Raw genomic sequence first — 27,575 nt, 5'->3', positions numbered from 1 at the left:
GCCGTCCCCTCTTCAAGCCTGCGGGGCTTCGATTTTTGCCCACCACAAATAATGAGCGAGCCATCTCTTGGTAGTAATAATCACCAATGGTTTTGAAGTCTGATCATTAAAACCATTGCGTGCAGATGCATTATTTTGCCAAAGACCGCCACAGCTGACTTAATAATATGATATATCCTCAAGGCTAAGCTCACCCTAAGTCAGTTTGCAGCGTGTTTTCAACTCCACATATGGCTTTACCTTTTTTAAATCTCAACAAGTCATGTCAACTCGATTGAATATATGCTACACAGCAAAACGAACCAAGGGGGTTTTGGAATTTTCTCCCATTGAGTGAGCTCAAATACTGATGTTATTTGATAGGTCCTGGCATAGCTATATGCTATATGAAAGGGGCTGAGGTCAGAGCTCTGTGCAGCCCATGTGTGGAATCCATTTCTTCGGGACCTGACTTTGTGCACAGGGCACTGTCAAGTTCAAACAAGAAAGGGACATACATAAAGTGTTTGTTGGAAGCACATGATTGCCTAAAACACCCCTGTATGCTGTAGAATTAGAATTTCCTTTAATTGGAACTAATGCCCCGTTTCCACCGAGTAGAGCGGGTCGTGTCGGAGCGGCTCAGAGCGGGACAGCTCGCTTTTAAGAATCTCGTGGTGTTTCCACCGCTGACCCTACCCTTACCTGTAGGGCGGGGTTAAGGCTGGACTGCGATAGCCGCCGCCAGAATATGGATCAAATGGAAAGCCAAAATAACCGGAGCGAACCGCTCCGACCCGACCCGCTCTACTCGGTGGAAACGAGGCATGAGAAGCTTAACCACGAACAGCGCTAGACCAAGCTCACATACTGACAGTACACGGACATATATACTGGATTATAAAGTACATTATGGTAAGGTATTTTTAGAAATAATTTCTGAAAAGATTTGGGTCCACATATGTCCCATGAGGCAATGCTCCTCATTCATTAGAGAAGCCGTACGGTATTTCTCCAATGTCAAAAGGCTTTAATATTTAAAAGTCTATACTGGCCAACCCAGATTTATTAGCAGAGCACTCACATTGCGTTCTAGTCTTTTGGCGTGTTTGCTATTAACAAAGAAGCCTCCTCTTTAAAGTGACAGGTTATACTGGTGGTGATGTTGGCGAGGGGCTCTGTGCGAATATTGCTTCGCTGGAGAAGGTCAAGGCCTTGGGGCTTTTTATTGGATGGTTTGTGACAGATGACATTGCAAGATTCTACAGTACATACCAATAAAATTAGATTACAGTGGATTGAATTAAAGCAGACCTTGGAGGAGATGATTTATCGATGGGGCGCCGCTTGTAAAAAAAAAATAGTCCTGCTGGATTCCATTACTGCGCCGCACAGTAACGCGAGGTGGATGGGCCCAACATCTGAAAGCTGTCACAACTGATGGCGTGGACGTGTACTTGCTCGATGGCGTGGCTTTAGGGATGGGTCACTGCCCAAAATCAATGGGGAACCACTGCCGTTGATTATTGATTCATTATGATATCGATTTGTGTCAGTCGAAATTGTGTGGCGACCCCCGTGCCACAAGCTCCACGGCGCTCCACTGCAGAGTAGCAGCTTGATATATGTATGTATGTATCCCCTTGTTTGAGCTTATCCAGAGGACGGCTATTGTTAGTTCTGGTCACCCTTGGTTACAGCGGAGTATTCTTTGTCAGCCGCGCGGCATGCTGGCCGCACAAAGGCTCCTGGATTACCAGGGACGGGCCCCGGCTTTCCAGCGCTTTGGCATATTCATGTAGCCGTAATGTGTCAGATGCCTCGTCCATGAAAGAATTATCATATTACCCACCACTGATCCCGGGGTTGCCATAGCCACTCTGTCTGTCATTGTGTCAGTGGCCCTCGCTGGCTGTAGCCATGGTAACAACGTCTGTAACAGAGGTTTGGTACAAATAAAGCTCTTCAGATGTGAAATGCGTGCATGAGAGGAGCCCCGGAGAATGGAAGGATGGCAGACACGCGCACACGATCACACACACACACACACACACACACACACACGCACACACGCACACGCACACACACACACACACACACACACACACACACACACACACACACACACACACACACTCTCTGCCTGTACTTACATGGACAATGAGTGTGCACACCTTTCACAGGAGCGCAGGCACTCCTATCCGTAACAAAACGGGCAGATAAAGCACAGCCAGGAATCATATTCCTTCCCGCCATTTCCAAATAAAAATGTTTCCACAGCAACCATTTTGATAGTAACAGAGTCGTGGAGGGAAAGACAAGGGAATGTGCTCGAAGGTTGAAAAGGTACTAGCCCAAGAAGGGAATGAGGTGGTAGGTGGAGGGAAAGAATATGGAGAAGGAGTGATTATTTCTAAGTGGGCGCCTGGCAGACAAAAGGAAGTGAATAGGGAATGAGTAGGGGGCAAGGCCACAAAAGAGACGGAGAAAGAGAGAGGTCGCTGACTGCTAGTAAGGGGGAGGACGGCAAGGTAAGATGACAGAGGAAGGGAGCGAGCGGGCAGACAATGCGGCAAACAAAGGAATGGGTCTCTGGCTCTTTCTCTTTTCTCCCCTCTGCCCTGATCTTCCCCACATCTCCATCTCCACCTCCGGGAGACACCTTTGTGTTTGAGTGACGTGGTGTCAGCGGGCTCAGTGGGTCGTCTCCTTTCACTCCCTGCCTCTCTCTCTCTCTCTCTCTCTCTCTCTCTCCATCTATGTCTCTCCCCTTGTTCCTATAGCGCCATCACCATGGCTACAGGTTATTATGGCCGTCCTGCCAGGCGGCCATGTTGTTGAGAGAAGGCAGGCACAGGTGGTAGGGTTCCCACAGTGGGATAAATAGAGGGAGGAACTGCTCATGTACTATTTGGAGCTGAAATGATTCGTAGATTTATTGATTATTTCACTGAAAGAACACTCATCGACATAAGTTTCATCCCATTGTCAAGAAAAAAACTGTAAAAGTTGCTGCCTCCACCTTCTTAAGCATGCTGATTTAGTGATTATCTTATATCAAGTGAATATCTTTGTGAGTTTGGAGGTGTCACGAAGTCTTCCCACTACTTTCTTACATTTTGAAGACTGGAGATTTGCAGCGAAAATATCATTACATGCACGTCTTTATGCATTTCATTCATTATGTATTGTATATGCCTTCCATACATTCATAAAAATGTATGTACGCTACCTTCATACATAGTGTATGTATGTATACATTTAGAATGTACATTGCTGACTTTCATTAAAACCTACACATCTCCAGGTCAGCTATTTTAGGAGCTAAAACGAAACATCGGTGTTTTCTGAATTAAAAAGGAACCTTTTAAAGTGTAGAGCTCTAAAAGTAAAGTCCAAAGGGTCTCATGCACACATTGACAGAAAGAAGCATGGACAGCTCTGTCAGTGCGCAGACTGGCCGATGGACTGACATCTTCCCCGTGTGCACAGTCGTATACAGACGACAGGGAGAGCCAGTCGGTGCCGCATGACTCCTATGGCTGCAACTTTGTCCTGAAACAATGATGTCATCGTCCTCGATCCCACTTCACAGCCACAGGGGCTGTGGAGCTCGCCGTCTCTTTGTTCTCCTGCTGCTGCATCTCATTTCAGGCAGCCCCTCCATAACACCAACACATCGGCCACACGCGGCGGCGATATGGAATTAGACTGATAACAAAATCAATTTGGAGCGGATCGACTAACAGTGGAGAGATTGGGGAAGGTGGGGGGGGGGGGGGGGAGGGTGAGAGAAGAGAAATAATGAGGGACCAGTGCGACTATTAATTGGGTAGGTGGAGGGAGGATGAGGTCATTGAAAAATGATTTTCAGAAAAATCGGAGTAGCGAGCATAGGGGAGGGTCTCATCAGACACACAGATGCACACGCGTGTGCGCTCGCAGACACGCACTGAAAACTTTTTTTGGGCAGTTACTTTCCACGTCAGCTGTTGCCATGGTGACGCAAGTCTGTGATCCTGCCGATGCACTGGATTGGCTGGAGAGGAGCGAGGGAGAGGAAGGCAGGGGGACTTGTTGGAGGGGTACAGAGAGGTATGGGGAGACGGCCAGACACAAAGATAATTAGATAGATGCATAACAATCCATACAAATGCATTTTATTTAATAGCATCTTGATTCAATGAGACCGAATGCCATCAGTGATCCTTTCCCAGCACTCTTCTACTGCATGGCAGCACTTCCCACCTCGTGTCCCATACAGAGAGCCTGCATTTGAATGCTGTAAAGAACGCTTTGGCATTCACTACCTAACACTAGGGTGTGTGGCAAATTAAGATATGCAGAGAATACAAGCAGCATACTTACTAAAAATAGCTCCAAACATCTTTGCATGCATAAACCCTTTCAGTCATTTTGAGCAGCAAATTGTCGCTTCATTACCTTGCTATAAAAACACCATAGCATGGTGCGAGAGGAGCCCTCTGGCTAAATTTCTGTGGTGGTTCACACTATGGCGGCGTGCGGCCATGCTTTTGGTGAGTCACCCGGGGAAGCTGTGAGTGCTCGCCTCTGGCTTTGTCTCCTTTGACGAGCCGAGGTTGGTGTCACTGTGTCTGCAGGGTCTGTTGTCCTGGGCTCCAGATTAATCCTAATCCCTTTACAAACTTTGACTATGGCTGTACTTAATCCTAGACCAAACTGAGACCTGCTCCCGATGGAGATTGAGATGCTCCGCTGGCTTGACGGTTTTGTCCGAGCCATGGAGTAATCCGTGCTCAGGAAACCGCCTGGACGTGTCGATTATATGTTTGGGGTTTTACAGTGGTTGTGTTCGTGTGTGTGTTGACAGGAAATGTTAAACTCATGATGTGGTGAAGGTTTTTGTGTTTGTGTGCCTATGTCCATGTCCATGTGGTCATGGTCACAGCTTTTTTTGTGGCCGTGGTCTTTGTGTGGACAGGGCGCTTGGAGGCTCCCGCTGGTATCTTGGGGATCAGTGACTCAAGGAAACCAGGACACACTCTAAATTTGTCACTGCAGCATAACCCACATAATGAAAGAATACAAGCTCCCTCCTCCCATAAATCCTCCTGCCTTTGCTCTTGACTCCTCTCTGTGCATTATAGATTTCCTCATTTAAACACACACTAACAAGCACATACACTCGTGTTGACAAGTGTTAAATGGGTAATGTGGAAATCAGAAGGCGAGGAGCACATGTTTAAATGAGTCAGTGTTTTCGGTCCTCTGCCTTTGCATGGGTGTTTTTTCTCTGCAGATTGTGTAGCCTCCACTCAGGAGTATTCAGCTTGGATTATGTTTGTGGTTTACTGAGGGTAGCTGAGGGAATACCTCTAGCTAGCTTGTGTGAGGTGGTGGAGGAAAGGATTTGCTTGCCCTCAGGCGAGTGTCAAGGTTGCGGGGTACTTCAAACCCAGCTAAACTCTCTTTACGCCCATGTGTAGCTGAGAAAGGGCCTTTCATGCTTTTAAAGATGGCTTAAAACCACACCGTTTTACCAGTGATTAGCATTACACAGATGCAAGTTTCGTCAAATCAGGTTGAATTTAGGAAATAAAAGCAAAGCCCTGCATTGTCTGGAATTACATTTTCTTTTCAAAGGGAGATGATCCAACTTAGTTTGCCGATTATACATTCTCCACTCTAATTACCACTACGTCAACGACATATCATATCATACGTTTGCTAAAATTGTCTCAGAACATATGTGGCATTTACATCATGTTTCTCTATTCCAGATTTCTATCAAAATCATGAGAGATTACAGATGCCTGCATTCCTTTTGATTAAAGGTGTAGTTAGCTATTCTAATCCAAAACTTGTTTGGTCAAAATCAGCAAATATCATTCCTGCCTCGGGAGAAGCAGGAAATGAGGGTTGTATCTTTTTTGATGGTCAGTCCAAATATCATCAGGCTTTCTCCAGAATGGCTTACTCCAACTTCAATCTAGAGAATGTGAAGCATCATCTGCGTATCAACAATATAGCTATGAACAGCTACTTTTAAGTTAGAGGGGTAGCACATCATGCAAATGAGCAAATTATTTTGTTTTTTACAGTCTGCGACAACTGTTTTGGTTCACTTCAACATTTTCATCATTATCATCATCATCATCATCATCATAATCAGCAGCAGCAGCAGGCAGCTGTTTTTATTCAAAAGCTCAGATAAACCCACTTTACTTTGCAGAAAGGCCAAGTTAGCAAATAGCTGGTGAGCATAGTTAAGGATGTAACAGCTAAAGAACCAGATATATCCCACAGGAGTTCGGGAAGACCAAAAAAAGAGCTACAGTTAAAAAGGACAGTTCATGTAAGAGACATTAGTTCGGTGGCCAGGAAAACCACTCCACGCCAATTGTTTCCGTTGCCGCCAAGTATAGAAAAAGTTAAATAGACACATCTATATCATAGTCCATAACTTGTTTTAATAGTCTTTTGAGTAAATCGTTGTGATTTTTGTTTATAAATACTAACCAAGGCTAGTAGGTCTGGGATCGACAGGTAGCGGATGGTGAGTATACAGTATATTAGCTGATACTGACAAAAAGTGTTTTGGATTACTATGCCTTTAGATATTATTTATTTGGATTTTTACCAATAAAAAAATATATAATCATGGCCTTTTAGATAAAAATGCTATATCCTGATTGGCACACGGTAGACTGTGAAATAAAAGTTTTCGAACTTAGCCCAGCCCACTTCAGAATATTTTTCCCCCTATTAACAGTCACAGTTTTCTACGAGCAATGTACAGGCCCTTCAAATAATCATACAGTATAACTCAGACATTCCTGCACTCTTTGTGTAAGGCTTAGTGACTTATACGACATTCCTCCTTTTTCGCTTGATTCATCAATCCAGTTAATTTGGGTGTTCCTCAGGGAGCAAGTTAAGGGCCGCTCTTGTTATTTTTATTTTTTGGTTCATTGAGGAATTATTCAAGGTATGCGTGCTGCAAAGCGCCATCTGCATATGATTCGCTTTTCACCGTAGTATCCTCGCACATCCCCTTTATCTACAGATTATTAATGGTCTGCACTGTCAGAAGCAATTGTTGTGATTGGTAAGGAAATATTTTTGCATGACTGGGTTCTTTTGCATTATCCAGCATAATGTACCTCTGCGGATCAGACAGAATCCAACGTGATGTTGGGGGCGGGGGGAGGAGTGCTTGTTTGCCCGTATGAAGGATAGGGAGCGAGGGTCACGACGGGTCAGTGGGAGATGAGCTGCGGAGGCATATGGCAGTTGTTTAAAAAAAAGTGCTGGAGGGCTCAGAAGGACAGTGTGAGGAAAGGAAAGAGTGATAAAAAAGTGTAGAGGACAAGTGAGAAGTAGAGATGTAAATGGTTGGAGGTGAAGAAAAGGGAGTGAGGGTAAAAGTGAGAGAAGAGAGAGAGAGAGATGGGGGAACGAGAGGGAGAGAGAGAGAAAGAACGCTGGAGGGCTAATATTTAATGTGATAAATCAGTTGTGACAGTCCGCCTCTAACCCCCTTCCAACCAGCGAGGAGGAACACAGAAATAGATGGCATTATGGGTAAAAAGGACATATAGAGCATTATAGATGCATATAGAAAGAAGGAGGTGTGTACGTAGTAGCGCGGAGTAGGAGTGGCGGAGGGAAAATCAGTGAAGGCAAAAAGAACATACACACAGACAGGCATTATATATGGAAAGAGTGAGGGAGGCGAGCATGGTACGCATACATATAGAGCAGCAGAGAGCTAGGCAAAGCAATTTGGGTGAAGGACATACAGCATTACAGAGAGAATAGAAGGAGAGAGGTAATGGCAGAGGTGGACGGGCTTGCAGGGGGGTGTGTGTACAATGCAGCACCCGTTGGGTTAAATATCTACTCTACAAGATTCCTTGAAATAGGTGGTAGAGGGGAATCGAAAGAAGAGAGAGTGAAAATTTGAAGCAAGATGCAAATCCGCCATGGTGATCGCCTCTCGTCTATTGTTCGGTTGTCGTGTCTTCAAGGGACAGCTAATTACGACTTGTCATCAGTCAGCGTGGAACAATAAAAGAGGAGTCCCCCCCCCCTGTATTAGACAGTCGGTCGGTGGCCTATCTGCTGTGGTGCTAGTGGACTGCATGCAGACTGGAGCGAGCGAGTCTTGCAGACAATGACAGCCACTGTAGTTTGGGGTTGGGGAATGGAAGCCTGGGAGATGACTCATAGGGAGGAATGAAGAAGGGGAGAAACAGAGAGAGAGGGACCGGGTGGTGGGAGGGCCGCTGGAGAGTTTTGAAGAACTGAAAATTGAGAAACAAAAAGGAGTGCGAGAGACTACAGACCCTGTGGCTAAAAGTTTGCCCATTTGATCTTGCAGATCCTCTGTCCTGAGTCAGCGCTAAACACCTCACTGTCTTATACCCCCACCCCCCACCCCCCTTTTCCCAAAAAAAGAAAACTCTGATTCCCTCTGCTCTGACACCTCCTGCCTTTCCAACACAGCTCACATCTCTCCGCAGGCACCCCGGTACATGGCCGCATGCCAACGGCTGCGATCAAAGATGGTTCATTCCGTTTCTGCAGAGGGAATGTAATTCAATCAATTGACCATAAAGCCACAGAAACAATCACATGCAGTGTGTGTGTGGTTTGCCTGCAGTGTGAGCACAGTGAAACATGAGAAAGCCCCTAACCTTATCCCAATTCTTTTCTTTTGCTTCTCAACAGTGTGGACGGCGAGGTTCTCTCAGGAGCCGGCAGACCAGTCGGTGGTGCGGGGCCAGAGGGTGATCCTGTCCTGTGTTGTCTTCAACTACTCAGGCATTGTTCAGTGGACCAAAGATGGCCTGGCTCTGGGCATCGGAGAGGACCTTCGGGGTGAGACGTCATGCAGCCTCCTCGGGCTTCCTTCAACTCTGTTTTTAGCATGTGACTAAGATGGGGTGTTCTTTTTTTCCAAGGCTGATTCTGATACTTTCTGATTGGATGGGCTAGCTGATGGGCTATATTTCACGCTGCACGTTTTAGGCCGCGGAAAATGTTTTGCACATGTCTTGAGGTCTTATTTTGGGTACTCTGGACGCCACAGTTGCTCACCATTACTTGTTATAACAGAATGCAGGGGTTAGACATGTTAAATGATTAAAGCCTCTTTTCTGTTTACGCCTGCAACTTTTGCCATGCAGAGGGTCAGGGCTGTAGTTCGCTCAAACAGAAACTCTTTGGAGGCCTCCGAGGTACAACAGAGCACATTCACATCAAATATAGATTACAATAAATTAAATGTGATATTCTCCCTGTCTCGGAAACAATATAATACTTAGATTAACGCTTAGACCAGTGATTTCCAGCCAGGCGTGCTTGTTACCCCCCAAGGGGCAATTTATGCAGTCCCCAGGGGGGTTGTTGGTAGATTATGAGTAACTCAGCTAATATGAAACCTGGACTCAAGAGTGTACAGCCATGCTGGCAGCTCATAGAGCTTGAACTTGTTCACAGCGGTGTTTTGAGCTAAAGGCTAATGTCAGTTGTATATTTTTTGTCAATGATAGTCCGACTGCACATGCCTGCGCACTTCCCACAAACCCAAGTCAGTGAGAAACCCCTGACTTAAGCAAACATACTAAAAAATAGGGTTTAATAGATAACACCAAGATGCACAATCTGTTTTTCCCAAATGCTAACAAAGCACAGCTCTCTCGCAGCATTTTGAATGACACATGCTCACCCGGTATGACATTGCATGTTTGTGTGTGTCTGTGACGGCTAATGGATGCTGACAAAAATGTTTTTGCTGCTGAAAGTTTCGAGTAGCGGCTAAATTGAGCCAGCGGAGCAGCTCTGGCTGACACACGTAGGAGGCTAACTGACTGTAATAGTGAACACAAATTGTGCATGTGTCAAAGTTTATGTCCACTTTGGCCACCTTCCGCACGCAGTTTTCAATTTCTGATGGGGAAAATGTGACGCTCCCTCAGGCACGTTTTACTGACACCCTTCAACCCGGTGTAGGGGCATCACATCATCACCTCTGTCATATCAGCAGTGGGTGACACTGACAGGCTAATATCTGATTTTTTTTTTATCGAAGGACCGATTCATCCGCTGATATATAGCCCCTCGTGCAGCTCTGTGCCAGTGCCATTCACCCCTAGCCTTCCTCTTTGCATTTTCTGTCTCTGGTGATGACATTTTTTTCCATTTGATTTATGGAGTCTCCTGCTCCATCCATCTGTCAACAACAGCAATTTAAGGCACGGCTCGTTCGACTTTGACACAACCTTAGATTGGGGGGGAATGATGCATCTCACAGCATTTTTTTTTAGAATTGCACTGATTAGCCCAAAAGGCAGCTGTGTAATTACTGGTCAAGACAAGTGGCCATCATTTTTACCGATTGGTCCGGAGGGAGACTGCATCATTCTTGGCATGGCCGTTGCCTTGTTTTGGTCGATGTTTCTTTTGTTTGACATAGACTTGATGTTTCCCTACTCATATTTCTTTTCATATTTATCATACTTTTATTTTGCTTTGCATACCTGGCTTTTTCACAATTACCTTTTCTTCTATTCACCCTTCTATGATTTTTGATTAATTTTCCTACAAGAGGCCGAGTTCTTTGGCCTCTTGTTCTCCTTCTTTCAGCTGCCTGTGTGCTGTGCCGAGCCCTCTCTCTCCCATTCTTTATTTAACTTCTCTCCACCATGTCACTTGTCTTTCTCTCTCCTTACCTTCACCTTGCTTGACACACTCTCAGTTAGCGCTCTCTTCCTCCTCTCATCCTTTCTTTTCCGTCCTCCTTCTCTCCCTCCTTGACTCCCTCCTTTTCTTTTAATCATATCGTCACTGTAATAGTCCAGTGCTTCAAGCCAGAGCTTCTAAATCAAAACATGTGAATGAACACTGGCCGCTTCATGCACACATGCACTCACTCACTCACTCACTCACTCACTCGGTGGGTGTGCGTGTCTGTGTATAAGGCTCTGTCCCCCTGTCCCCCCTTCCTCCGTTCTCTGGGCTTTTCATACGCTTTCTTGCTCTCGACATTTCACATGCAAATGCGCGTATATGCAAGTCACACACACACACAGGCACACATGCATGCAAAAACAAGGACACGCAAGGTTAGGCAAGCAGCACAGCACAGTACTTCGGCGGTTCGGAGGCTGCACATGAGAGATTTTCACATGCGATCTACGTCTGGGCAGCCAACGTGCATTCTGCACCACGGACTGTAGTCGATTTGAGTCCTCTAAAACGTTGCTGTCATAATGCATTCATCTTCTCTCTCTCCCCCCCACCCCTGCCTGTGAGAGAGCGAGGGTGCCACCTAATGGTGAGAGTGCACAGCAGGGACACAGCTGGGCCCATGAGGAGGGGGAGGGGAGGACCGAGATAGGAGAGGCTGTGGTGTGTGTGTGTGTGTGTGTGTGTGTGTGTGTGTGCGTGCGTGCATCGGCATGTGTGTCTATGTTTGCTCATGCAGTTGTGTTTGTGCATATCCATCACATCATGTGGCACTGCAAACTCTCTGGTGTCGTTTAGCCGGAGGGAGGAAAAAACTCAGATTTTCATTTATGATACAGATCTGATGTATTGAATCAGCATGAACTGTGTGCAATTTATTTATTTATTTATTTTTTCCTTCCCAACTTCTGTTACAGACCACACAAGTACACGGGAAACCTTCATGTGAAAAATAAGCAGTTTATATGTAAAATCAAATATTGAAGATATAGTTACATACAGGGTTCCTTATAGAATGATCCTTATAAAGTCTCAAAAGGCATTTAGTAAGTTCTAGAAAATAAAAATAAAATGTCTTGAATTAATCTTTCCATTGCTTAAAAATCCTAAAACATGAGGAGTCGGATTTTGACAATCATCTTTTACGGATGGTGCATTTTAAAATCTCAAATGAATTGGTAGCATCGACTTATAAAGATACAGTTTGTTTTACAAATGCCTCAGCACGAATGATCCGGTATGGTTATAGCGGATGGTTATTATTGGCTTTTTAGTTTTTTGAATGTGTGGAAAATGTCTACAGTTTTGGTTATTGTAAATGTAGTCATGTTAATGTCTAATTCCATAAGGCATTAAAATAAATATTAGTCTTAAATCGAACTCATGTTTGGAAATCTAGTTTGTGCTTGTGTTCCCTTGAGGGTAAAATAGTGTTTATGATTGCTTACCTCTAAATGTGTGTGTGTGTGTGTGTGTGTGTGTGTGTGTGTGTGTGTGTGTGTGTGTGTGTGTGTGTGTGTGTGTGTGTGTGTGTGTGTGTGTGTGTGTGTGTGTGTGTGTGTGTGTGTGTGTGTGTGTGTGTGTGTGTGTGTGTGTGTGTGTGTGTCTGTGTCTGTGTCTGTGTGTCTGTGTCTGTCTGTCCCAGCCTGGCCGAGGTACCGCGTGCTGCGCGTGCAGGAGTTGGGCCAGTACAACCTGGAGATCCTGTCAGCTGATCTGTCTGATGACTCCCTGTACGAGTGCCAGGCCCCTGATGCTGCGCTGAGGTCCAGGAGGGCCAAGCTCACCGTCCTCAGTATGTTTATGCTTACAGTATTATGCGTCTGTAGAAAAGTATGCGAGATGTTGCATATATATATTCCTAACCCTCTCCTCTCTTACTCTCAGTTCCCCCAGACGACCCGGTGATCGACGGGGGCCCCGAGGTGTTGCTGAATGCCGGGGAGTCCTACAACCTGAGCTGCGTGTCTCGAGGGGCCAAGCCGCCTTCTATGATCGAGTGGCTGAAAGACGGTCTGCCTGTGGACGGGGCAGCCAGCACCACTGTAAGCCTGAATTCCAGTACTTCCATCATACTTATGAACAATCTATCTATACATCTTTTTATACATACATTTTTTTTAATAACATTCATTTTAACTTTAACTAAATTACTAATACCTCTTCTTTTTATGGTTTTAATGTTTTTCATTGCTTATTCTTCATTTATTGTGCTTTGTAAGTTTTTTTACCCACTGACCAATGTTGGTGTGTGTATGTGTGTGTATGTGTGTGTGTGTGTGTGTGTGTGTGTGTGTTTGTGTGGTATATTGTGTCGTGTTGGATATTTTTGAACTGTGTACACTGTTGCTCTGCACAAATAATGTTCCTAACAGGTACATACAGTTCATTGATTTGAATTGAATTGAGCTAGAGGCCGCTTTTCATCGATACACACCAAACACACACATTAATCACAGTATTTCACCTGCATGGAAAAATCTTTCATCATTCTCTTCTTTGTCCCCCGTCACCAGGAGGTGCTTCCAGACAGGAAGAGGGTGACCACACGGAGCTACCTGCCCATCCAGCCCATTGACACCGACACTGGTAGGAACTACAGCTGTGTGGGCTCCAACCTGGCTGTGACCAGCGGCAAAAGCACAACTGTCACCCTCAACGTCCACCGTAAGTACATTGATCCTCACTTATTATGTGAAATGCCCTTTTTTTTCTTCAACATTAATACTGTAATGGTGTGACTAGGTATGAGAAAAAACAACCCTCTCTCCTTTTCTCCACATCCACCTTACCATTCAGCAATTCCACTGTGAGATATATTTTTTTATGGACACTACACCATGAAAAGAGTTTTTCTTGTGGAAACCCAAATTACATTTTTTAACAGCAAATTTAATATATAATATGTGACCTCTAAATAATATTTAAACAGACAGAAGCTGATTTTTTTAGTGTGTCTTCCAAACTACATCTAAATGTGGTTGCTTGCATAGACATTTGTTTTTCAACAATACATAATTACACCACCCTGATAACTGCTACCTAAATGAGTTTAGGCTGATTAAAAGCAACATGGCGTCATATTTGCAAACATAAAACATCTGCCGGCAGCTGAATTTTTTATAGCTTTTTATAAAGTAATGCGCAGAGGCCATTTTGCTTCTAACTGTCCTCCAGATTGCAGAATACATTAGATGCAGCAAGCCTGTCGTTGTGGGACTCTCTCTCTCTAGCTCTCTCTCATTCTCTCTCCTCCAGATGCACCGTCAGTGACCTTGTCCATCGAGCCGCGCTCGGTCCTGGAGGGGGACAGAGTCACCTTCACCTGCCAGGCGCACGCCAACCCACCTATTATGGGCTACAGGTCTGCTTCCACATACACGCACATTTTTATTTCCCCTGTGCCTCTTAAAAGAACTGTTACTCAGCCAATTGTATAACAGAAAATTCGTTTTTTTATGAATGATGTGTATCCCTGTGTCCAATAGGTTTTTGCAGGGTATGCACCTACAATATTTTTCCTATTCTTTTTAACAATGTGTGTTTTAACCCCAGGTGGGCTAAGGGGGGCGTTGTGCTGCAGGGCGCCAGGGAGAGTGTTTTCACCACCAAGGCCGACCACTCCTTCTTCACAGAGCCTGTCTCCTGTTTGGTTTTCAACGCCGTGGGAAAGACCAACGTCAGCATCCTGGTGGACGTTCACTGTGAGTCACAAGACATTCCAACTCATCTTATTCGCTTGACTTCTCTCACTTTTCTTTTTTCTCTCTTCATACCTCTGAGCACCATCCATCTCTTCCCAGCCCTGCTGCATTATAACTCCAGCAAAACATAGAATAAACCTCTCCCTCCGTGTCTGTGTCTCCCAGTCGGTCCCATTCTGTTGGTTGAGCCGCAGCCAAAAACGGTCGACTTGGACGCCGATGTCAGCCTCAATTGCAAATGGGCTGGAAACCCTCCGCTCACACTTACCTGGTTCAAAAAGGGTTCAAACATGGTGAGCATTCCAGAGTTTTACGTTTTTTACATTAAATGGGAGGACGTACGGTATATATATACGGTATGAGGAAGCAGCTTAGTTTAGCACGAACACTTGAAACAGGGTAAACAGCTATCCTGGCTCAGTCTAAAGGTAAAGAAATATCTGAGTACCAGCAACATGTCATACATATCTCATTTGTTTAATTCAAAGCATATAAATGAGATATTGTAGTTTTACAGGGGGTTATGTGTTCATTAGCTGTATCTGTTAGGAAGATATTGATTTGTACAGAGCCAGGCCAGCTGTTTCCAGTTGTTATGCTAAGCTAAGCTTATCGTCTACTGGCTCTAGCTTCATATTTACCTTAAAGAGGACCTATTATACTACTTTTCTGGTCTTAATTTCTTGTTTTACACTGCTATAGAGCAACCTGACACGAATCACATCACAAAAAACTATGTAGATTTTCGGGAAGCTCTTTCTCTTATTTTGGCGATCCAGCACGTCCTGTCAACACTTGAGTGTGTGTGCTTCGGCAATCTCCGCTCCCTCCGCCTGTGCATCGGCCATCTCCGCTACCCTCCCCCCTCCTGCAAACCCCACTCCGTTGTGATTGGTTACCTTCCTTCCGGAACACTTTCAGTGGCGGGAAGCGCGAGCATGGACCTATAAGGGCGCAAGGCAGACGCGAACAGGGAAGTGACAGCATTACCATACATGGAAACATCCGCGTGGTCACGTCACAAATTTTTATGCGACGTCACAAATTATGAAAGGGTAGACCGCTTTGAAGACGTGACTTCTCGACTGGCTAGAATAGTGTTTAGTGCTCTGCACAGACACCCCAGACGGTCAGCAGGGAATACGTCGAAATGCATGTAAGTCATTATTTGATAATTTAGTATGGTTAAGCATGACTATGAATCATCATAACAACGTGTATAGTCAAAAAGCATCATAGGTCCTCTTTAAGACATGACAGTGGTATCAGTCAATCCATGGCCAAGATGGAGCCAGATTCTGGGTTTCAGTTCAATTTCATGAGTTTTGTGAATTATTTTTTATGTCTAGTAGGTGCATGTAAACTTAAATAATATTGCTCTGACCACCTGTTTTTTGGCAACCAACCAATCATCAGGGTTAGATGCTCCAACTCTCTGGAAGTTACAGATTACAAACTATTAATCAATCTCCTTCAGGTATTTCTGTCTCTCCGGGAGGTTACATGTTCAGCCATCATTTTCACACTGCTAATTTACCTACAGATGATGTTGCTAGGCAACTTCAAAGGCTTTGTAATGTCTTGAAAGCGGACAACCTCATTTGCATTGATAGCCACTTAGGGTCAAAGTAATGAAACACATGGCAGACTTGCAAAAATACAGCAGAGGTTATTAAAATAATAAGGTGGAGGTGCCTCTCTTCCGCTTATGTACTTGTTGGCTTTTTATTTTGTTTATCCCCTCCTGCTGCTAGGCAGCTTTGCCTTGTTTATATTTGCGTCCCTTCTCTCACTCCCCCACAGGTTCTAAGTAACAGCAACCAGCTGTATCTGAAGTCGGTGAGCCAAGCGGATGCCGGCCAGTACGTATGTAAGGCCATCGTCCCACGGATTGGAGTAGGAGAGACCGAGGTCACGCTCACCGTCAACGGTGAGAAAACATCCGTACAATTTTGCGCTTTGCTGCTTGTAGATGAAAATGTTGTGCTTTTTAAAAGGTCAGCTTGTCAGTAATTGAATTTTTTTTCTCAAAGTGGTGGCCATTTATTTTTAAAACCATACAGTTCCTCTTGAGCAGGTCAGGTCAATGTGTTTAAAAGAGAACAAGGGGGAAAAGCCTGGCCTGAATATGATTTATTTTATTTTATTTTTTGGCAGCTTGTTGAGTATAGATTTTATTTCACAGGCACTCAGCCATTCTCTCATTTTTATGCCCATGCAGGTCCTCCCATCATCTCCAGCGAGCCTGTCCAGTATGCAGTGAGAGGGGAGAGAGGAGAGGTGAAATGCTACATAGCCAGTACACCTCCTCCAGATAAGATTGTAAGTGGAATGATAAAAAGACACCTATGAAATATTTCTGCCACCAGACCCACAATAAAAATGTCCAAACTTTAGCACAGCATCAATTATTCAGACGGAGGGGGGGGAGGGGGGGGAGAATAGGAAAAGCTTCTGTCACAAAGAGCAGAAGATGGTATGGCGAAGAACTTGTATGACGGTGATTTGTGTTCCGCTGTTACTGTACCTTCCTGCTCCTAAATGGCTCCACTCCCTGCACGTAATGCTTTTAGGCGCATTCTCCCCCCTCCTTTTTTTCTTTTTCGGGACGGTGGTGACTCACCCTTCAACTCTCCCAGAATTCTCCTACGTCCCATCACATACACAAACCAACACTAACGCTAAGCTGCTCCGCTTTCAGCTCCTGCGTCAGTAAAATCAGCCTCAAATGCTCTCTGAACTACACTGTGTGTCACAGAGACAGTAGCGCCAGCCGCAGCAGTAGTAATAGTAGTCTCTCAGCTCCCAGGCCCTCTGTGACTGATCCATCCTGACTCGTGGTGCGCGCTCCTAATGCAAGGGGTGGAGGGTCGGGACGAAAAAAGATTCATAAAATATAAAGGAGAGGAGAGGTACAGTTGTCCCGGTAAACGCCGCAGCCAGAGATTATCCTTCACCGGAATAAGTGGGCAGATTATGGGAACATGTGGGTTTATGCATAATTAACTAGCCTTAGTACAGTACTTCAATACTGAATAATACAGTTGCTTTTAGTGGCTCAAAAGTTGGAGAATCAGTCACCCCCCCGACAACCACCTCCACCTCTGTCGGCGGCAACATATATATATATATATATATATATATATATATATATGCCGCTCTTTGTGAGTCATGTTATGTGTGTTTTCATGCGAGTGTGTGCCCGATTTGTGTCGTCTATTTCTGCCCTGCCTATCTACTGTATGTGTTCTAGTCAGGTAACATGATAACTTCAAAAGGAAGTGGAATACACAGCTGGTATTGTTGAACTTAAAGGAATAGTTTATCATTTGGGTAATAAGTGCACCCATGACTGCAGTAAAAAGTGATATTCTATAATAGATTTATTATTGAAGTGGATTGCTTTGACTGGTAGATGGCTAAACGATGTTAAAATTAAAATGTGTGTGTGTGTGTGTGTGTGTGTGTGTGTGTGTGTGTGTGTGTGTGTGTGTGTGTGTGTATTGCAGGTGTGGGCGTGGAAGGAGAACGTGTGGGAGAAGGAGAAGGGGACACTGTTGGAGAGGTACACGGTTGAGCAGAGCAAGCCGTCGGCGGAGGGTGGCGGAGTCCTCTCAACCCTCACCATCAACAATGTGATAGAGTCTGACTTTCTGTCCACCTACAACTGCACGGCCTGGAACGCATTCGGTCCGGGCACCATGATCATCTCACTGGAGGAGACCGGTTGGTTTTCTTCACTCATTATTATTATTTTTTCTCAATTTCATGAGATAGGGACTGGACAGAAGTCTGTGGTTTCTATCAGGAAAATAACATTGGAGAAAACAGTAGATATTGCTTTGTAAAAATGCTAGAGTTTATTAAGTATTTAAACAAAAGTCAGCTTTACTAGGCTGCCAGGACAGTGTAAACAAGTAAACAGTGTATTAAACAATAAGGTTTACTGTGCTTTTAGTCAGACCTTGACCTGAAACAATAAAAGTGGGCGGGACCTAACCTGACTCTTTCCCCAGTGGAAATGACTCCCTTGATCGTAGGCTATGTTCTGCAGTTGTAGACAGATATTTGCATCCCTAACTCAATCCATTCCTCTCTCTCTCTGTCTCTCTCTTTTTCTTTCTTGCCGCCCCCTTCAGAGGAAGTCTCTGTGGGGATAATAGCTGGTGGGACTGTGGGCTCCACCATCCTTTTGTTCATCTTCCTGCTGGTCCTCATTCTGATCTTCTACCGGCAGCGCAAAGGCAGTGAGTCATATTCTCCATGGGCTGAACACATACACTACAAAGACCCAATCTACATGTACAGTAGAAGTCCTCACCTTATTTTTTTACAAGGATTACCAAATAACCAAATAACTTGCAGTGAACCAAAGAAAAATGCCACCTACATCCTACATCCAAGCTTGTGTAAACACACAGGCCAAGATGCCCCGTGTCCAGCTGTATTCAACCTTGCCTTGTTTTGCTTCCAGGTCGGCGCGGGGTCACCCTGGGAAAGCCCGACATCAAGGTGGAGACGATAAACAAGGAGACCCACAGCTTAGAGGAGGACTCCGGCAGCGTGTCCACGGCTTCGCGCATGGTCAAGGCCATGTACTCGGTGAGCAGCAGCGGGGTTTGTGTTTACACAGCCTGTAGCCGTAGGAACAAAATACTCACATTAGCTCTGTAACTTCTCCCTATGCCGCACTGTACTTTCTGACTAAAAGAACAACACAAACTCTATACTTTTCCCTCCTTTTAACCCTTTTAATTCCGTTTTCTCTTCTCCTGTCACACTCCTGCTGCCTCCTTCCCTCTTCTGTTTTGTTACGGCACCTTCTTTCTCCTCCTTTTTTTCATTTTTTTTTCATTTCGTTGTTTGACGGTTTAGTTTCTCCCCTCTGTGTCCTTCTCTCCCTCCAATCAGCCCTTTAAAGATGACATAGAGCTCAAGTCTGACCTCCGCAGCGACACCCTGGACACCCGCCAGGAGTATGATCTAAAGGTGAGATCAAGCACGGATGTTGGAGACATTCGTTTGTATCAAATTTAAATCTTAAGTCTTGAAAATCCAAAGTATAAGACTCAAAGTACTGACTTAACAATGATAAAGAAAATAGGCCAAAGTGAGAGTGAGGTCTTGTAGAGTACATTTTGGAGCAATGTTTCATTCTAAATATACTTCAAAGAGTGGCAAATGTCCTAATCGTTACAGACATGGTGACTCTTGTGTGACGACTTTCAACCAATGATGTGCAGCGTTTCTTCTCTGATGGAAGTGATGTCACCCAGGATGACACTGACAATGATCATATTATTTCTCACACTATAAATAAAGTCTTGTTCATTATATCCCAATTGACCACTTAATAATCAAAAAAAAAATTGTTTCCACTGCTGTATAAAAAAAAACTTTTTTCCCTTTAGATAGCAAGTGCTTCCGAAAGTCATAGTATATTGCACCTTCACTGCAAAATATTGAATACAATGTCCAATGTTCTAAAAGCTAAAAATGAATTGTAAAATATCAAAGCAGTGATTTTAAAATGTCATGTTGGACCCTATAGAGGGTGCACATGTGCGTCTGAAGTAGCCAGAGGCAGAAAAAGACAAAGCAGAGGGATCTGAGTGGACAGCTCCGGTCCAGCTTTGGACAGTGGACGTCAAAAGTCAAAATCCATTTTGGTCTGTTAAGCAACACGACACAATCAGATTAGCAACAAGGTTGCAGTTCAGCTACACTGGATGACAAACTGGTGCTCAGAGCCACTTGGATCTACTCGTTCAGTATTCGTAGTTGTCTTTATAAAACAGCTTGCTTTGCTAAATTCACATTTCTCTTCAAATGTAATTTGTGTTGTACCTAAACACATAAAATACCTTATAAAACATTCACAGTCAACAAAATGTTCTACACATATGAGTTATTGTTTATGACTTACAAATGTGACTGCTGTCCAGTTTAAACATAACCACCTCTGCATCAGTACAAAATCCCCTTTCAGAGCAGCTGTATCAAGCCTCAAAATCATTTAGACCTCTTTCTGTCCTCTAGTTTTCTTCACGCTACAGTACTATGTTATGTTTATGTTGGGGATTTGTTTGCCTTCAGTTGCTTTTGTTTCCTCTGGGCAACATGTTGTTGGCTGCAAGTTACAAAATATCAAACGTTTGTATTGTAGGATTTGAGCAACAACAACTTAGCTGGCCGACCCTTTATCAGAGTTTTGTTCACGGTACGTTTGTATGAGAACTTTCAAAATCAGTGTTAGTGTTGCACTCAATATCTGTATGACATTATGAGAGTGGGATATTTTGCAGTGCAGTCGGCCTTTTTGTAATTGCTGGGGCTCCTTCTGTCTTCTCTTTCCAGCAGTGAGACAACCCACTACCTCTGATTTCTTACAAGTTGGCTCACTCATCTTAAAGATATTTAGAGCCAAAATAGAAGAAAATGGTTCTGCGCCACGGTGATAAACGTATTATCGTACATAAAGCTGCCAAAAGGTTCTCCTGAAAACCCGCTCCCCCTTCTGTGAATAGTTTCTGAGGGCAAAAACGCCATCTAGCTGGAGTGCTGCCTCCGATCACTTTGAAGAAACAGAGACATGAATTCACCCCAGGAGGTGGTTAGATCACCCAGACAACATCCTCAGCCATACTGTTTTGTTTCTCTTTTCCTTCTTCTTCCCGCCGCCTGAAGCACCAAAGAAGAGAAACGAGATAGGCAGAGAGAGATGTTGTGAGGGACAATGAGATGGCAGAATCGTGTCAGAAATAATAGTAAAGCAGCGTTTAGGGATTCAGTGCGAAAGGGGGAATGCAATGAACATGAAGAACATCCTAAATTCACTGAGACAATCAGACATCAACGCTGCTTGGTGGCAGGGATCCACCCTGCTTGAGAGGCCTGGAGCAAAACATGGAGGCTTAAACTCATGAAAGTTCTGAGAACAATTGACTAAACCAGAATCAAACAGAGGAAGTGGAGGAGCTTCTCACAGCTGGAAGTATTAAAACTGATGTAGAGTCTAATTGTTGTATAAGCACTGAACAGCAGCTCAGAGTGTTCAGCATAGAGCAGCACCCTGAACAGAGGACTCAATAGTTCTACTGGGAGACTTCTACGCACATGTGGGCAATGATGGAGACACCTGGAGAGCTGAGATTGGAAGTAACGGCCTCTCTGATCAGAACTCGAGTGGTCGTTTGTCATTAGACGTTTGTGCTAGTCAGGGTTTGTTTATTACGAACACCAGCTTCGAACATAAGGAAGGTGGGCATAAGTGTACATGGTACCACAGCACCCTAGTCTGAATGTTGATGATAGTTTGTGTGATAGTATCATCTGATCTAAGGCTACATTACATGTTTTGGACGCTCAGATGAAGAGAGGTGCGGAGCTGTCAACTGATCATCATCTGGTGGTGAGTTGGGTCAAAGGGTGGGGGAAGACTCTTGACAGACCTGGTATTTTAAGAGGACCCTGTCTGAGAGATCTTCAACTCAAATCCCTGTGGAGGTTGGGGGCATTGTACCTGAGTGGGCAGTGTTCGAAGCTTCCGTTGCTGAAGCTGCGGCGAGGAGCTGTGGTCTCAAGTTCGTAGGTGCTTCAAGGGGCAGTAACTCTCTAACACCGTGGTGGGCAGGAAAGCCGTTTGACTGAAGAAGGAGTTCCAACGGGGACTTGATGTCATCCTGGGAGAGTCCAGAGGCTATGGTGAGGTACCGATGGGCCCATGGGGCTGCAGCCTCTGCCGTGAAAGATGCAAAGCTGCGGTTGTGGGTGAAGTTCAGAGAAACCAAAGAGAATTACTTTCGCGAGCTGAAGGCTGTTTTATGAATCTAAACACCATTGACCCACTGGAAGAAGTTAGCCTGCCCAGTTAGCAGAGCCGAGCCAGCACATAAGTGCCAATTATAGGGGTATCCCACTTCTCAGCCTCCTTGGTTGAATCTACTTCAAGGTGCTGGAAAGGGGGTTTCTGGCCAATAGTCGAACCTTAGATTGAAAAGGAACTATGCAGATTCCTTCCTGGTCGTTGAACAACAGACCAGCGTTTCTCTCTTGTAAGGATCCTGGAGGGGACTTGGGAGTATACCCATACGTCTACACATGTTTTGTGGAGCTGGAGAAGGCGTAAGACTGGGTCGCCCTCCAAGATATTGTTGGATGTGCTGCGGGAATATGGGGTCAGGGGGGCCCTTCTCAGAGCCATCCAATATCTGTAGGTCCAAAGCGGGAGCTGTGTTCTCTGCAGTAAGTCGGACTCGTTTCTGGTGGGGTTTATCCTCCGACAGGGCTGCACTTTTATATTCATAGACAGGATATGTAGGCGTAGTCGTGGTGGGAAGAGGTTGCATTTCGGTGAGCTGAGTATCTCATCTTTTTGCAGTAGATTTGGTCCTGATGGCATCATCAGTCACCTTCAGCTGTCACTGGATCAGTTTATAGCCGAGTGTGAAGCAGCTGGGATGAGGATCAGCACATCTCTTCTCCTCTGCCTACCCCTAGTTCACCCACCAACCCAACTCTACATGTTCTTTTTTGTTTGTTTATTGTTGTTTTGTAAAGCGCTCTGAGTGAGAGAAGAGCGCTATATAAATAAAATGTATTATTATTATTATTATTATAAATCTGAGGCAATGGTTCTCAGCAGGAAAACGATGAATACTCTACTACGGGTAGGAATCAAGTCCTTATCGCAAGTGAAGGAGTTTGAGCAGTATCGCTTTACCGCACAGTTGTGACAAAGAGATGAGCCGATGAAGCTCTCGATCTACTGGTCAAACTTCTTTCCTACTTTTTCCTATGTTCATGACCCAAATAACTATAACACAGGTACAAGAATGGGCTGGCGGCTCCCTTACAGATAGGGTGAGAATGACTAAGCAGCGGCTCTACTCAGACATTTTCGGAGTAGAGCCACTGCTCTTTTGCGTAGAAAGGAGCCAGTTGAGGTGATTCGGGCATCTGGTAAGGATGCCCCTTGATGGGCGCCTACCTAGGGAAGTGTTTCACGCCCTCCAGCTGGGAGGCCCCAGAGAAGACCCAGGACTAGGTGGAGAGATTATATCTCCATACTGGCCTGGAAACGCCTGAGGATCCCTCGAGTCAGAGAAAGGTTTTATTGTCTGATATATCGGTTATCGTACATTTTTATTCCCTAAATTAGGAATCATCATCGGCTCCAAAAAAGAAATCCATATCTGTCAGACCCTTCTTAAAGGTCACAAGAGGTACTAGGAATCAATATTGCACCCTGTTAAAATGTACCAACACCTTATCTTTACAGTCTATAGATATAGATAATATATATTACATACAGTGCATAAGAGATAGGGAAGAAGTTATTTTAGTTGGTGCTTTAGGAACGCAAGTCTCAGTGAATAGTTAAGATTATTTGCTTATGCAGTTACAGTACTGTTGTTCTCAAGCAGCTGAGTCACAAATAATATAAACAGAGCAAAATGCCCTCACAGCACATTCTTAATGAATCTGGACCTGGATGCTGACCAGCTGGAGATGCACGCTTCCCCCTCATGTTAGACCTTCTACTAGAAATAATTTCCCTTAGGCGATCAGGAAGGAACATAAGATTATTGTTTCAGAGCATGTTTGACCTTTAGAGTATATATACAAATATAGAAAATTATTTTGAAACTAATCCTAATTATATATTTTCTTAATGCCCACTCTGTGCTTTTTTCTCTGGCTATTTGTCCCTGCCTCTCTCTCCAGGACCCAACCAATGGCTATTATAACGTGAGAGCTTCCACCCACGATGAAGGTCGCCCTGCCTCCCGTTCCACAATGCACTACTCTGACTACCGCTCCCCTGGGGGAACACCCGGGGGCGCAGACTACCGCTCCCCTGGGGCAACACCCGGGGGTGCTGACTACCGCTCCCCTGGGGGAACACCCGGGGGTGCTGAGTACCGCTCCCCTGGGGGAACACCCGGGGGTGCTGACTATCGGTCTCCTACAGGAACACCCGGAGGCGCAGACTACCGCTCCCCTGGGGGAACACCAGGAGGAGCTGACTACCGCTCTCCTTCAGGAACTCCAGGGGGAGCTGCATCTCTTAGCAGCAGTGCCGGTGGCTCGGGAGCCACGGCTAGCGGAGGAGCTCCCGGACCCCTCACGTCCCCCGGCCGCCCCCAGGCCTGCTACGACCCCCGACCCCCCTCCAGACTGTCCCACATCAGCTATGCTCAGTTCAACACCTTCACTCGCGGGGGCCAAAGCCAGCAGCCCCAGGCTAACCCTGCCTCTGTGGCAGGCGACTTCCCAGGAGACTGCAGCCTTCTGGACTCCACTTCCCAGCTGGCCTATGACAACTACGGATACCCCTCGCATTACCAGACCTATCGCATGGGATTCGCCCCGTCCAGCCTGGCCCCGCTGGAGGCCGGCCCTTCCTATGAGATGTATGGGGTGGGATCTGGGGTGGCATCCGGGGTGGGGGGCCCAGGGGTTGGGAGCCCCGTGGTAGGGGGCCCCGGGGTGGGCGTTGGTCCCATTGGTCCCGTGGGTCCTGGGGGTCCTGCTCCCTCGGGACCGGAGACTGGACTAGGGAAGTATGGCAGCTCCACTCGCTTCTCCTACACCTCGCAACACTCTGACTACTCCCACAGCCGACACACACAAAGGATGCAGACTCACGTGTGAGACGGAGAAAAACGCCTCACAGTTTTAGCGGAGCGCGAAGGAAGCAGCTTATAAATAGTGTCACACCTAAAAAAACACACACGCAATCATAGATTCACATGCACACATCTTTACACACTACAAAAATACGACTGCAGAACACAACATCACACGCACACACACACACCCACGTGCACAGAGTCAGAAGACCATGCCCGTGAGACAGGGAGGGTATGAGAAACACGGAGGGAGACAAGGAGACGAGAGAGGAGAATGAGGGAGTTTTAGTGAAAAAGGGAAGGGAAATTCCACACAATTTTTAATTCCCTCACTCCTCTGATTGATTATGTACTGTACATCTGAGCTCTGAAAGAGCGGACGGCGCTAGTCACAATCAAGACCGGGAAAGAGAGCAAGAACCACAAAGAGGACGAGAGATTGCAGATATTTGGAGCCCTTTAGCTTATGCTATGAATTTGACTTTGTAAATGACAAGAACTAAACATTTCTTAGGGGAAAACTGACTGACTGTCAAATATGGTACACGCTGATCGGAAGAAACCTCAACCAGTAGAAGTCATTTCTGGCCGCCTTTTTTTTTTACCCTTTATTTTGCTGGTTGTCATATTCAACGATCATGGAGCACATCTATATAGTATCCCATAATGCCCTTATGTACAGTGGTACGCCATCATGGCCATTACGCAGTGTGGGGGAGTGTGTCGGGGGGCAGGGGGTGGGAGGGCTTGTCATAATTTTGCACTGCATCATACAGTATTCATGCTTAGACGTCCCTTATCTATATCTGTGTAATGTCTTATTTTTATTTGCACACCAGACTAGAGCTTTGTATTCTATTTTTTAACATTACAGAATTATTTTTGTCAATGTAAAACATGTAATGTGTATGTATGGACCAAATGTTTGAACGCAAGCGCACATTACTTGGGAGTGTGCCAGGGTGAGTTCACTGAGGCAGGGGAAAGGGAAGAGTTGTGCCAAAAGCCGGGCCTGAATTCAAGACTTGTTTCACACCGGAAGGGTATATCAGTGTATAAAAATAAAACCTAGTGCCAAGTGTTCATGTTGTTATTCACCTTACACCATGTTTATGCAGTAGAAACTCCTTCTATTGGTGACTGTTGCTTTACAAACCAGGCTTGGGGTCTCAAGTCATTCGCAGGCTGGAGCCTTTTTCTCTGAGCTCTTAACTACGAGCATGGTGCAGACGGAGGAGAAAAACACAGATGTTGGGTTGAGAACTGAGTGGCCTTATAGGGGAACATGTCGTACATTTCCATTTTGAATCATTCCTCATCGTCTGTCTGCCAAAACGGCCTGAGGAGAATGTGTACGGAGAGGTTTAATGAAGGCTTGTCCACAATATTGACATGTAGTAGTGTGTGACTGCGAATGTGTGCAAGTGTGTGAGAGAGAGAGTTCAAGAGGGAGTGTGTGGGCGTTCGCGCGCACATCGATTTGTACAGTGTGTTTGTATAGATGAGTGAATGAGTGCGTGTGTACGGGAAGCATACTGTAAACACGCAGCGCCCGGCTCGAGTGCGCGTGCGACTATTGTATGCATGTCGGTGCATATACAGTATGAGTGAGTGTGTGTGTCCGTATCCAGGTGTGCGGGTGTCTGTCTCAGTATATGTCCATATCATTTCTCTCACAATCCTGTTACAGTACTTTTATACCTCTGGTAGGACTGTATCCTGTATTATTGTGTCTTTGAATTTAGAAAATTCCAATGTTTATCTTATTGTACTGTTCTTCGTAGCAGAGAAAACTGTTCAAAAGATGTACAACAAACGTTATCAAACTCTCATTTTTTAATTTCATTATCTTCAATATTTTTTAAAAATGGTATGTAATTATTTTTCCACAGTATTACATAAATAAAAGCACTGTTTTTATATAACAAGAGGCAGAGGTTGTCTTCTTTGGGCACATGGGTACATTATTTTGACATAACACCTGTTCAGGGTGAACAGAGATATCATTTTAAATATGTTTCATGCTTGCACAGAGCATTATGGGGGTTAAAACATGTATATAATCAAATAGTTAAATGCTAAGGATAAACCTTTAATATCTGATAAATGTTTTCCATATGGACTCAAAATAAAGATAAAATAATTAAAACTGTTGTCAGGTAATTGAATGCAGCATATTTAAACTGGGGGATTTGTGCTTTAGATAATATAAATTATATAATATTTGTTTTTCTTATTTTATATATTTGTATTTTCTTGTTGTTAACCTGCTCGAGGTTACACATAGCAGTATTAGTTTATTTATGTATGTACTATTACTCTCTATCAAAAAAGATTTACATATTTCATATCTGATATACTTAAAAAGTAATAAAAAAATATACAACTACAAATACACAAGTGAGACTTGAGGAACAGTATGGTGATATACATCATACCGGCTATAGGTGGCAGGCGGGGTCGTGTTTCACCCAGTTCGCCACGAGAACAGAAGAAGACACTCCTCTACGTCATTGGCCAGAGG

At 44.9% G+C, this 27,575-nt stretch overlaps 1 protein-coding gene across 2 annotated transcripts in view; it reads left to right on the top strand.

Annotated features, from left to right (window-relative positions):
* Window positions 1–25,763, top strand: part of kirrel1a (kirre like nephrin family adhesion molecule 1a) — a 31,920-nt gene extending 6,157 nt beyond the window's left edge. The window contains exons 2-15 of one of the 2 annotated variants that reach the window (XM_080052566.1): window positions 8,695–8,844; window positions 12,359–12,508; window positions 12,601–12,758; window positions 13,230–13,380; window positions 13,972–14,077; window positions 14,269–14,417; window positions 14,583–14,710; window positions 16,221–16,347; window positions 16,639–16,739; window positions 17,927–18,143; window positions 18,557–18,664; window positions 18,892–19,019; window positions 19,329–19,406; window positions 24,144–25,763. In XM_080052566.1, coding sequence (XP_079908692.1) covers window positions 8,695–8,844; window positions 12,359–12,508; window positions 12,601–12,758; window positions 13,230–13,380; window positions 13,972–14,077; window positions 14,269–14,417; window positions 14,583–14,710; window positions 16,221–16,347; window positions 16,639–16,739; window positions 17,927–18,143; window positions 18,557–18,664; window positions 18,892–19,019; window positions 19,329–19,406; window positions 24,144–25,073 — 2,681 coding nt within the window. In that variant the 3' untranslated portion in view covers window positions 25,074–25,763. The remainder of the gene's footprint in view (window positions 1–8,694; window positions 8,845–12,358; window positions 12,509–12,600; window positions 12,759–13,229; window positions 13,381–13,971; window positions 14,078–14,268; window positions 14,418–14,582; window positions 14,711–16,220; window positions 16,348–16,638; window positions 16,740–17,926; window positions 18,144–18,556; window positions 18,665–18,891; window positions 19,020–19,328; window positions 19,407–24,143) is intronic. The other variant, XM_080052567.1, reaches the window with a different exon arrangement.
* The last annotated feature ends 1,812 nt before the right edge of the window (window positions 25,764–27,575 follow it).

Source organism: Ammodytes marinus (assembly GCF_949987685.1).
Source record: "Ammodytes marinus genome assembly, chromosome: 23".
NCBI lineage: Eukaryota > Metazoa > Chordata > Actinopteri > Uranoscopiformes > Ammodytidae > Ammodytes > Ammodytes marinus.
This window is presented reverse-complemented; position numbering and strand designations above follow the sequence as displayed.